Source organism: Coenobita brevimanus, chromosome 79, assembly GCF_032717465.1.
Source record: "Coenobita brevimanus isolate Jiangsu-jjx chromosome 79, ASM3271746v2, whole genome shotgun sequence".
NCBI lineage: Eukaryota > Metazoa > Arthropoda > Malacostraca > Decapoda > Coenobitidae > Coenobita > Coenobita brevimanus.
The window spans coordinates 33177335-33191415 of NC_137032.1; the positions used below are offsets into that span (position 1 = coordinate 33177335).

The 14081-nt window shown below is 42.8% G+C and overlaps 1 protein-coding gene across 1 annotated transcript in view; it reads right to left on the minus strand.

Moving 5' to 3' along the window:
* The window catches only part of ckn (CRK like proto-oncogene, adaptor protein), a 102856-nt gene that overhangs the window by 73924 nt on the left and 14851 nt on the right, over positions 1-14081 (minus strand). The window contains exon 2 of the mRNA XM_080279656.1: positions 1619-1825. Within this exon, the coding sequence (XP_080135782.1) occupies positions 1619-1825 (207 nt within the window). The remainder of the gene's footprint in view (positions 1-1618; positions 1826-14081) is intronic.

Sequence of the window (14081 nt, forward strand, 5' to 3'; positions counted from 1 at the left end):
TCCACTTACTACATCCAAACACACACATCTTCCACCTCAATCACTTTTACCCACTTCATTCACTCTCATCTTCATCCACACTCATCTATCTCTTTCACTCTCGTCCCCTACTAAACTCAATCCACCTCATTCACACACTCCTACCCCACCTCATCCACTCACCCACTCCCATCCACCCTTCTCCATGCTCTCAAAACTAATGCCGGCGGTGAAATAGTCTTGTGAGGAAAGGATTTTGAAACGCAAGGTTGAGCAATGTTAATAGATGGAACGTGGGCCACCTTAATTTCAACTTTAAGACGTTCACCTACTTAATGACACACCTTGGCATTTCGGTTCATTTCTTCTGAGTTCCATTTCATCTCATTCCATTTCCCTTTCGATCTCTCCTTCTTTCCTTCCTTTTTCTCTTCCTTCCTTTCCTTTCTTCTTTTTCTTTTCCTTCCTTTCTTGTTTTTTTTCCTTCCTTCCTTCTTATTCATTCTCTTCCTTCCTTCTTTGTCTCCATTCATTTCCTTTCTTCTTTGTCTCTTCCTTCCTTTCTTTTCTTTTTTTTTCATTCCCTTCCTCTCCTTTCATCTTTTTCTTTCCCTTTATTCTTTTTCTTTCCCTTTCTCCCTCTTTATTTCAGTTTCTCTTCTTTTATTACATTTTTCCATTTCTGTTCATGTCCGCTTACCTTCATTAAATTTCACCTCAATTCATGCTCTCTCTCTCTCTCTCTCTCTCTCTCTCTCTCTCCTTGTCCTTCCCCTCTTTCTTCCTTTTATTCTTTTCTGTTCCTTTACGTTCATTTTACTTAATCTCACTACATTTCCTCCTTTCACTACTTAATCCCCCCCTTTCATCTTACTTTCTTTAGCTTCGTCTCTTATTTTTCTGCTTTCGTTACCTATCAATCTACGTACTTACCTTTCTATTTACCTATTCATCTATCACTTACCTCTGAGATTGGGATGAGGTGAAGAGGATAGGTTAAGATCGCAGAGGCGGAAAACAATCCTCTCTATACAAATTACCCATCCATCCAACCAACCCTCCATCTATCCCTCTCTCAATCTATCCATCCATTTATCTATCCATCTATTTCACCTCTGGCAGGGGAACAAATACGATGATCCCTGGTCCCCTGTGCTATAAAACAAAGCATCCGCGTAATCTATCAATCCCTCTCACTCTATCCATCCATCCCTCTATCTATCCCTCTCTCACCTCTGGCAGGGGAGCGGGATGACGGGAGCGGGTTCTCATGGCTGCCAGAAAAAGGAAAACAAAATCCAGACAGTTACACATCCATCCACCCATACACCCATCCACCTATTCCTCTATCTATCTATCCCTCTCTCACCTTTGGCCGGGGATAGAGGTGACGGGGGCGGGTTATCATCGCGGACAGAAAAAGAAAAAGTCTCTATACAGTTACACATCCACGCAACCATCCATCCATCTATCTACCTATCTCTCAATCTATCTATCCCTCACCTCTGGCCGGGGAGCGGGGTGACGGGGGCGGGTTATCATCGCGGACAGAAAAAGAAAAACAGTCTCTATACAGTTACACATCCACCCAACCATCCATCCATCTATCTACCTATCTCTCAATCTATCTATCCCTCACCTCTGGCCGGGGAGCGGGGTGACGGGGGCGGGTTCTCATCGCTGACGGAGGAGGAATAGGATGATCTTTGGTCCCCGGTGCTATACACGCCGGAGCTGAAGGAGGAGCCGGAGTGCCTGTGGGTGAGGGAGGCGCTGTCGGGCACGGTAGGGGGCGACACCTTCTTCACTGCCACCGTCGGCTTCCCTCGCCCGCCCATACCGCCAACTGCAAGGCAAAAAAAGGAGGAACATTGAGTGATAGATATAGATAGACAGACAGATAGATAGGTACACAGATTGAGATAGATAAAAAAAAAAAAAAAAAAAATTGAGTGACAGACAAAGACAGATGGATAGACAGGCCAAAAAAAGAGGATTAAAAAAAAAAAAAAAAAAAAAAAAAAAGGAGAGAGAGGAATACTGAGTGACAGATATTGACAGACAGACAGGTAGATATGCAAAAATGAGAAATATTGAGCGATAGATATAGATAGACAGAGATGAACAGACAGGCAGAGAGAGAGAGAGAGAGAGAGAGAGAGAGAGAGAGAGAGAGAGAGAGGGTAGCAACAGCACCAAGGTACCCAATATAAACTAAGGCATTGTTGATACGAGAGAGAGAGAGAGAGAGAGAGAGAGAGAGAAAATATGTGTGTGTGTGTGTGTGTGTGTTTTACCTTAAGATCCAAACAGTAACAGTTTACTTAGGATAGTGATTCATGGGGCGGGTGGGGGGTGGGGGGGGACTGGCAGAAGAGGGATAAGGGATGTAGAAACAAAGAATGGAAGACAAAGTGGAAGAGGAGGAATACGAGAGAGAGAGAGAGAGAGAATAAAACCCAATTAAGTAGTAAATCAGTAGAAGCAACACAACATCGGCTCAGTAGTAATGGTAGTAGTAGTAGCAGTAGTAGTGATAGTAGTAGTAGTGATAGTAGTAGTAGTAGTAGTTTCGGTGGCAAGTCATAAGTATTAAGTAGTGAGAGTAGGTGTACATCAGGAGAGTAGTATTGGATTATTCAAACACTATCCCGCTATCCATCACACTACTACACCACAACATAAAAACACCACCACACACAACACCATACCACTCCCCATACCACAGCACAATACACCACATCACAACATAGCACAACACTACACTATGCGACACTACACTTCAACACAACATACCACAACACACTACACCACATTAATCCTTGTATCACAACACATTGCACTATAGTCTATACGAACATCATAACAGAATACACCACACTACAACACCATACCACAACAAAGCACAACACAGCACACTACACTATACCACAACACACTACACCACACCACACTGCAACACAACAGGACACAACACCATACCACAACAAAACACACGACACTACACCACAACACCACACCACACAACAATACACAACACTGCATACCACGTCACTCAACATTAATTCTGTTAAACATCATTCTTCACATTACCAGTATAAACAGTCCTTACACCAAACACTACTTACACCACTACACATATTATTCTCAGTACAACCACACCGCTTCTCACACCATCACACCACACAACAGAAATTACACTAGCTCTCATCCTAACACACCATACCACATAACATACACTGCACTTCACCCTAACTCTCACCCTTACACACCACACTAAACCATGTTACCACCATACTACTCTTAATACAACCACACCACTTCTCACATCACCACACGACCCCACGTAACACACACCAACAATCCCACCAACTCTTACCACACCACACCACATACCACACACCCACATTCTCACCAACTCTCAACATACCACACTACACCACACCACAGCATGCGAACTTTCACCCTAGGACACCATATCCCACAACATCAAATAACACTACACCAAACCACACCACATCAGACAACAACCATACAAAACACACATCACAATAAACAATACCACATCACAACACCACACCAAACCACATTACACAAACAAACCACACCACACCATCCAACAAACATAAACAACACATCAAAATAAACCATACCACATCACAACACCACACAACACCAAACCAAACACCATCACACCACACCACCACACCCTATCAACAAAGTAGACTAGTAAAAAACCGCTTAACCTTTACCAACAGCTTCTAAACAACTTCATGTACGTCAAAAACAAACAAGATAACTGGATACACAAACGCACACAGAGAATATACACAAACGCACATACAGTACAAGCACACCACATACAGTACATACATAGAACACACATACACACACACACACACACATTCTTGCATATACGAGGATACTTATGTAATTGTTGTAAGATGAACATAAACACAAACACACATTAAACTTACACACACGCAGTGAAGGCCCTTGTTCTCTCTCTCTCCCTCTCTCTCTCTCCTTTCCCAAATTACGTGCTTTGTTACCAAGAGAACTTCCCAAGGCTCTTCAGGGTCTCTCTCTCTCTCTCTCTCTGCATGATATTAACAAAAAGATAGTCTCACATATATTTAGCAGTCATCTCTGTAATCGACTCTGTTATTACATTTTCCAATTACATGCAAGTGCAGAGTCTACCTTTCTATAGCCAAACGCCTTAATCCCGTAAGGGGTGGCCACAAACAAATCGCCTCCATGTCGCCCTGTCCCCTGCCATTTCGCTGCCCTCCCACCAACTAACACATTTATCAAATTATTCAATAATCATTCATTATACAAAACTCAGCCGACATTCCCCCTACATTTAAGATTATTTGACTCGCTAGTGTGACACATTCCAAGATCAAAGCACTAAAAATATATATATATATATATATATATATATATATATATATATATATATATATATATATTATTGTTTCAAACAATACTCATCCACATCACTTCATTAATAATTATAATTCCTCTTAATCTGCCATCGTACTGTATATATAATCCAATACACTTCGATTTTCTGAAACTCTAATTGTACCGTATCAGAGGCCACTGTTTTGGTATGGATTATGAGTCTAAAAATTTTGGATGGAGGTTCCAATCGTATTCATACATTTGCTGGATACTCATCATCTCCGTCTGCCACTAACACATCACTATCACCACCACCACCAATATAATGATCACCACCACCACCACCACCATCATCATCATTATCACCTCTATCACCACCACCACCAATAAAATGATCATCACCACCACCGTTATTATCACCACCACCACCAATAAAATGATCACCACCACCACCATTATTATCACCACCACCACCAATAAAATGATCAGCACCACCATCGTTATCACCACTATCACCACCACCATCAACAGCACAAAACTACAGACCCATACACAAAGTACCACCACCACAAAGTGAGATCAAAGTAAATCCAACACACACACACACACACACACACACACACACACACACACACACACACACACACACACACACACACACTTGCTTCGTCCGTGTACTTTTGGTTTCAGTGTCGGAGAGCGTGTGGGTTTTCTGATAAGTGTGTTGGTTTTGAAAGCACACAGCCCTCAAAGCACGCCCCTTGGACAAGTTTTTGCGTATTTTCAATGATGCTACATGATCGTATTTTCAGAAACCTTCATCATGGTGGAGACTTTTTATATCAATTCTGACTAACCTACCGCCTCTCTCTCTCATACTAATTATATCAAACACTCGACACACACATATACCGGTACACAAATATTCATTCATACACTGTAAACACACACAATCACAATCATTCTCTCTCTCTCTAACACTAATAATATCAAACACTCGACACACACACATATATCGGTACACAAATACATACATACACTGTAAACACACACAAACACAAATTCTCTCTCCTTCTCTCTTTCTCTCTCTCTAAATGGAGGTTTAAGTGGCGTACTGTCTTCTAAATTACACATGGTCAAAATGCTGCTCCCCTTCCACTTGTTGTAGCACCACCGTCTCACACCACCACACCATTTCACTACACTACACTTTGAGCCACCACACCACATTACACCACACCATTTCACTACACTACACCACAGTTCACTACACTTCAAGACACCACACCACATTACACCATACCACACCACACCAAAATACCACACTATCACACCATTTTACAACATTACACGACAACACACCGCATTACACTATACACTACACCACACCAAGATACCACACTATCACACCATCCCAATAACTACACCGCACCATACTACACCTCTCAGTGTATCAAACCACACTACACACCATCGCCACACACCACAAACGACACTGCACCACACTACAGTACACCATCGACACATGACACCATACCACACCACACACATGCACACACCACTCTTCACACCACACCACCACTGTGACTTCCCTCCACACTACACCTCACCACTCACTCACCTTCCCACACCACCGCACACCACACATCGCATCCCTTCTCACATACCCTCACATGTCACCGTTTGGGCGCTAACACTGACTATACTAAATACATGCTAGGCCTATCTCATTCAGGACTGGTATGATGGTATTAGCGGGGATAATTTAACACCAGGTCGGAGAGGAATGTGGAAAATCAAGTAGCACTCTGGCTCCTATGACCCACTTCGCTAAACAAATATCTATCTGTTCTATCTATCTATTGCCAGAGAAGCCTTAATCCCGTAAGGGGTGGCCACAAACAAACTGCCTCCATGTCGCCCTGTCCTCTGCCATTTCGCTGCCCTCCCACCAACTTACACCCCCCTCTCTCATATACTCTCTACTCCATCCCTCCATCTCATCCTCGGTCTCCCCCTCCCTCTCCCCCGTCCACCTCACTCACGTGCCCAGTTAGTCTCTCACTCTCCATCCTCGTCACAAGGCCAAATCACCTCAATGTATCTCTCCTAACACTGTCTTTCACATCCACCACAACGCTCCTTCATTTCCTCATTTGTCAGTCTCTCTCCCTCTCTACGAAATTCACACCTTCAAGCCGTTCCCACATACGGCCGGGAATCGATCTCACGGCCTCCCGATCATCAGTCCCCTCCCCACACCACTGAGCCACCACCATCGCGTCCTTGCTGCGTCACGAGGTTAATTGTGTGCGTCATGGGGTTAAGTTTGTTATGAGGGAGATGCTAATTGGTCTCTTGGGGCGATAATTGCTTGCGCTCATCACAGTTGCCTTGTTGATGTGCTTTGGTGTGTGTGTCTGGCCCCTCCCACATAGTTACGATTCTCACGTCTTAATCCCTGCCAAAAAGTGATTCATTTTACGATACCCTGCCTAAATCCCTGCCAAAAAGTGATTTAAGATACCATGCCTAAATCCCTGCCAAAGTGACTTATTTTACGATAATCTGCCTTAATCCGTGCCAAAAGGTGACTTATTTTACGATACTGTCTTAATCCCCGTCAAAAACTGACTTTTTACGATACTCTGTCTTAATCCCTGCCAAAAGGTGACTTATTTTACGATACTGTCCTAATCTCTGCCAAAACGTTACTTATTTTACGATACTGTCTTAATCATTGTCAAAAAGTAACATTTTACGACACTGTCTTAATCCCCGCCAAAAAGTGACTTATTTTACGATACTGTCTTTATCCCCGCCAAAAAGTGACTTATTTTACGATACTGTCGTAATCCCTGCCAAAAAGTGAGTTATGTTACGATACTCTGCCTTAATCCCTGCCAAAAAGTGGTTTATTTTACGATATCACCATACTCTGCATATATAAAGTCACCAAAGGATATTAACCAGCTATATCCAAAATAAATCGCAGAGGATGACGTGTTAGGGAGCATCTTAACCGAGGCGAATACGAGCCCAAGCCGTGGTGGCATGAAATTTGATGACGAGGCAGAAATGAGTCTCCTTGATTACTAGTCAAAGCAACCCTCTAATCTCACTACATCTGGCTAACAACTGACATGAAAAGGGCTGGAGATCTTTGTCATGTTAGATAAACGCACTTTAACATGAACTTTTTTTTGTTTTTTAATCAACTTAGCCTTCAACCAAATGTCAATCCAGCTTAGTAAAAATCATTAACAGTGAGATCAAAGACGCTAAATATTCTTACACACACACACACACATCCTGTAATAACTTCTTAAAACATCCTTCTCTCCCTCTCCTCAAGTTTTCCTATCTTCTTAAGCTTTTTCTTGCCTCTTCCATTCCATCTTCCTTCCCCTCCAGACTTCCTATCCTTCCAACCCACCTCTTCTTTCCCCTTTGATCTATTTTCTCCTCTCTCCTCGCATTCCTATCCTCCTCCATTCATCTCTCCTCTCCTCACAGACCCCCCATTTTCTCCTCTCCTCTCACAGCACCCCCCCACCCTCAAGTGGGTGTAGATGGGCGGGGAGTCAACAAGCAGCGTTTAGACCACCTCCCTTGGGCAGCCTTGGCGCCGAGCGCACATCCTCTCTACGCCCTACCCACCATAAGGGACCTCGTTATGGGTGCCCTGGCTTCCTCTGCCCTGCCCTGTCCTACCCTACTCTACCCAATCCTGCCCTGCCCTGTCCTGTCCTGTCCTGTCCTACCCTACCCTGCCCTGCCCTGCCCTTGTCTGTCCTGTCCTACCCTACCCTGCCCTGCCCTTGTCTGTCCTGTCCTACCCTACCCTGCCCTGTCCTGTCCTACCCTACCCTACCCAGCCCTGCTCTGCCCTGCAAACGCAATGAATCCACACCTCTCTTCTCCACACACGAAACTAACATTTAAATAAGCTGCGATTGTATTTAGAACACCAACTTGTACCATGAGTGTTTTATTCCTGCTCCTGGATTCTGCCTACTGCACAGGATGATGATAATGATGATGATGAAGATGAAAGGGAAGATGATGTGGATAGATAAAAATGAGTATAGCTAACACGATGAAATAGATAATGATGATAATGTTGCTCAAGGTAGTGGTGGTGAGTGATGTAGCTCCTGCTGCTAGCGATGATGATGATCATGATGCGTTGTGGTGACGTCGTGGATCTTGTTTAGGCCGGGTAAACGCCATTTCGAACCCCCTTCCCGTCCAAACACAAACAAACACACCTTCTAGACTTACACAACCCTTTCCCTCCGTCTCTCTCTCTCTCTCTCTCTCTCTCTCACACACACACACACACACGCACATACATACCCTAACTTCCTTTAACCTACTTAAGCAGTCTAGACATGTAAATACGGTTCCTACACACACACACACACACACACACACACACACACACACACACAAGACATGTAAATACGGTTCCTACACACACACACACACACACACACACACACACACACACAACCATATTCTTTCTACAGCCAAACTATATATATTTATGAACTTAGATGCCTCGTACTGAAGTGGTTAAGAAACTCCACAATATAAACCGAATCTATCCACCTCCAAACTACAACTATATAAAAAAAAAAAAAAAAAACGAAAAAAAAAAAAAGTCCTGTGCTTCCTTAAATAATCGCTCTCTCTCTCTCTCTCTCTCTCTCTCTCTCTCTCACACACACACACACACACACACACACACACACACACACACACACACACACACATACATCTTACTCTGAACGCCAAAGTAGGCAAAACAAACTACATACATAAACTCTTTTCACTCTAACTTGGCCCAATTATCACCCATCTGCATTTTTCACGGAACTCTGAGGCAATAAATAAATATATAAAATAAGAAATGAGAGTACTACGGCTCTACATCCTTCTCAATGCACTTCTTCGTGACTAGCATCATATTCTAGTATTAATCTACTGTCAACTCAGCATTCAAGATGGAGAGATGGTAATTTTAGGCCAGGATTAATGGAGAGAGAGAGAGAGAGAGAGAGTCTAACCGGTATTTCCATCATCATTTGGGCAGTTTTTGTCAATTTCCATCTTGACTTAAAAAAAAAAAAAAAAAAAAAAAAAAAAAAAAAAAAAAAACTTTACATTCAACGGAAAAAAAAAGGGCCAAATTTTAGTCAAATATTTACACACACACACACACATACAAACTGACACACACACACACAAATATATACATAGATAAACGCAGATACACACACACACCCACACACACAAATATATACATAGATAAACGCAGATACACACACACACACACACACTAACACAAAGTGACACCCACACACACAAATACAAAGTGACACCCACACACACAAATACAAACTGACACACACACACACAAATATACACATACACAAACGCACACACACAGCCATGCCACTTTTCAATCCATCTAGGCTTTCAACTCACAGGAAAATGAACGGAAAAAAAAAAAAAAAAATGGCCTCTTTACCTATAACAGATGCCAAGTTTCGTCGAGGATTGAGATGAAAGAAAAAAAAAAAAGACAAATAGGGAGAAAAAAAAAAACGCTCCGTGCCACTTCTTAATTTCTATCTTGGCAGAGAGAGAGAGAGAGAGAGAGAGTTAACTGAAAACTTGTCCACAACTCAAACTCTTAACCCTTTCAAAAACGTGATTTATAGAACCCAACTCTATCTATCTGACACAACTATAGAACCCAACTCTATCTATCTGACACAACTACAGAACCCAACTCTATCTATCTGACAACTACAGAACCCAACTATATCTATCTGATTACTTTTGACACCGACTGACCTAAATTAAAATATAAGAATGCCATCATATTAAAGGTATTTTGTATTTATTATCATTATCATTATTATTATTATTATTATTATTATTATTATGATAATCATCATCACCATTATTATTGTTACTATTATCATTACTATCATTATAATTATTATCAGTTATTATTATTACTATTATTATCATTATTGTTACTATTATTATTATTATTTTAGCTTCCTCAATCTTTTAAAGACATGAAAAACTCGTCCCATATCATTTCTCAGCCTGATGCTGCTGTTGACACTCCCTGGCCACAAAACACTGACATCTGATAGCACACATATTCTCTCTCTCTCTCTCTCTCTCTCTCTCGTATCATCAAGACTATACTGTACTCTACTTACTTTTCACTAACTGTCTCTTTCTCACGCACAGGCACGTACTCTCTCTCTCTCTCTCTCTCACACACACACACACACACACACACACACACACACACACACACACACACACACACACACACACACGGCAATCTATCACTTCTTTATGATCCGGAATTAACTCATCCTCGTCCTACTCTCTCCGCCACACACACACACACTATTCAAGTTGCATGCATAAGTACTTTCTCCCCCCCCCCTCACTTTTTCATGTGGCAAGCATACGATATCTCTCTCTCTCTCTCTCTCTCTCTCTCTCTCTCAAACTTCATCTCTACATCACATTATCTCACTGGTACTCTACAGTCTCTCTCTCTCTCATCATCAAACTTCAACTCTGTATCACATCATCTCTCTCTCTCAGGAAGAAAAAAAAAAAAAAAAGTAAGAAAATCACCATGAACCACACCCTGCCTCCCAAACTTTCCACCCAATAATCTGCCGCGTAAAAATCCATAAACACAATATACAATTTCTCTAAAAGTTATGTTCGTACCCTGTAACTCACTTCTTCCTCCCCCCCCCCCCCTGCGTACTATTGCCCTCGTCTGTGGAAGGGTGGGGCCTAACTTTCGATACCTGGGTGGGTATTCTCGTCCGCTGAAGCACCCTAACGTCTTCTCCTAAACGATTTATTTTGCTTGTTACACCTTACTACTGTCCTTTTCTGTGTTGCATAAATCCTACGACTTCCTGTCCTGTGTTGCATAAATCCCACAACTCCCTCCCCTCCTGTGTTGCATAAATCCTTCCAATATCGCCATACTCCGCATAAGTAACGTACATACGGATATTAACCAGCCAAATCCAAAAATAAATCGCTAAGAAAGAGGTGTTCGGGAGCTTCCTTAAACGACGAGAGTACGGGTCTTGGGACGATGAGTGAATGGAGATGAGGTTCCAAAAATAAATCGCAAAGAATGATGTGTTAGGGAGCTTCTTTAACCGACGAGGAGTGATGGGGAATGGAGGTGTGACTAATTTGGCTATAGGTAACCTTCTGATTGCTCTCTGGTTATAAGATTTTTTTTCTCGATAATATTCAATGCTTATACAGCTTTGGGAATAGTGTGATGATGATGATGATGATGGTGGTTTTAAATGACATAACCTAGAGACAGTCTGATGATGATGATGACGTCAGCAATGATAATTATAATCCTTAGGTACTCTAATAATTTTCCCTATCATTCTATTTTCCTTCCCCTACTTCTCCATCCCATCTATCCCATTCACCCTCCTAGATGATGATGATGATGATGACAAAATTAATTAGTACGTCAACAATGATAATTATAATCCTTAAGTACTCTATCATTCTATATTCCTTCATCCTCTTTCTAAGTCCCATCCACCCCACTCACTCTCCTAGAGTACTTTTCCCCTAACCTTTCTAGACTCTCCAACTTCGACGCCAAATATAATACTATTACCCTTTCTGACGCCCTCCTCCCCCTTAGCAAAGAATGTATGTAAGTGTTTCTTGAGCTGTGAAGAGGGGGTGGCGCCTGTGTGTGTGTGTGTGTGTGTGTGTGTGTGTGTGTGTGTGTGTGTGTGTGTGTGTGTGTGTGTGTGTGTGTGTGTGTGTGTGTGAGAGAGAGAGAGAGAGAGAGAGAGAGAGAGAGAGAGAGAGAGAGAATATATTACACTCCTATAGCTTACTCACTTTAAGTAGTAAAATTAGTCTCGATATTGACTGCTCACTATAACATGAGATCAACACTTGAATATCATGCTAATCACGAAGAAGTGCCACTGGAAGAAAAGCCAAAGTACTCTCCTACTCTGCCACTGAGCTACATGAAACAAGCTGCAAAGGGACGATTTTTTTTTTTTTTTTTTTTTTTTTTGGCAGAAAAATATACTACTACTCAATGTGCTTTCCCCAACACTTCTTCGTGGCCAGCACCTCATTCTAGTGTTAATCTTTGTTACGGATCAATATTCAAGATGGAGGGATGGCAATTTTTATGCCTAGTTAGAGTGAACAGAGTGAAGGTGAATGAACTATACTGTGGTTTACATTTTGAACATAATATCTGCAGTAGTTCACATACCTCACGGGACAGCATACCAATATGGCAAGGTATACTCTCTCTCTCTCTCTCTTTCTCTCTCGTTTCACAGGCCATTCTGTTGTACTTGTTGCATTTAACATCACATTCGCAGTGTCTATCTATCCTTTTATCTATCTACCTACCAATCAATCTAGATCAAATTTCTCCCTTTTCACTTCCCGTTTCGTAATTCTCTCTCTCTCTCTCTCTCTCTCCCTCCGTAAACACCCTGACTCAGCTCAAGCCCCCGCCAAAACAAAGGAGTCAGTCGGTGGTAGAGGTGCGCATGGAGAAACAATAGGGAGAAAGACGGACGGGGAGGGGGGGGGGAATTTAGTTACTCTGCACAACTCATTACCACCCTCCCTCATGCACGCGATATCAAAACACCGATAGGAGGAGACATGGATAATCATTAACTTTCTCTCTCTCACACGAATCTCATTGGTTACTAGTCAAATGAACCCTCCACTCTGACTACATTTGGCCAGCAACTAAGCTGACAAGGGGTGTAGGATGTTTGTCAGCTTAGAACAAACACACTAAAGCTTATACCCAAACCAAAAACAATCTCTCTCTCTTTCTCTCTCTCTCCTTACCTCCACCCAGGTAGCCAGTACACCCATCATCACTTATTAAAGCAACAACTCGCTACATCATGCCTATTCTGAGTCCAACCTCGCCCCTGAACCCCACCTACATGCCGTCACAACCCCTCTCTGGAGGCTGAGCTAACTTCCACACAAAACCCCTCAACCCCCTCCCTTTCCTTTACTTCTCAATCCCTCTTCCTTCCCTCTTCAACCCCCCTTTACCATTCAACCAGCCCCTCCCCCTCTACCTGCCTCTCAACCAACCCCTCTCCTTCCATCTACCCCTCAGCCACCCCCTCCCTTTCTATCTACCTCTAAACCATCCCTCCCCTTCTATCTACCTCTCCCCTTTTATCTACCCCTCCACCACTCCCTCCCCTTCTATCTACCCCTCCACCACTCACTCTCTTCTGTCTACCTCTCAATCCTCTCTTTTCTCAATACCTTATCACCACCTACTCTCATTCGCATTTTCACATCCTCCCCTCTCACCTTACCTCCTCCATCCTCTCCTCTACCACCCCTTACACATCTCTCCTACCCCTTCCCCACTCCAGTCTTGCCTGAACATCCCTACTCAATCCATCCTTTCTTCTCCATACCCCCCCCCTCCCTATCTTCCTCCACCTCCCTCTCCCCTCTCTCTATCCTCCTATCTCCTCTTCCCTCCATCCCTACCCTATCCCTCGTCCTTTCTCCAATCCCCTTCCTTCCTCTTCGCCCATCCCTGCCCTATCCTATTCCTTCCCCTATCCCCA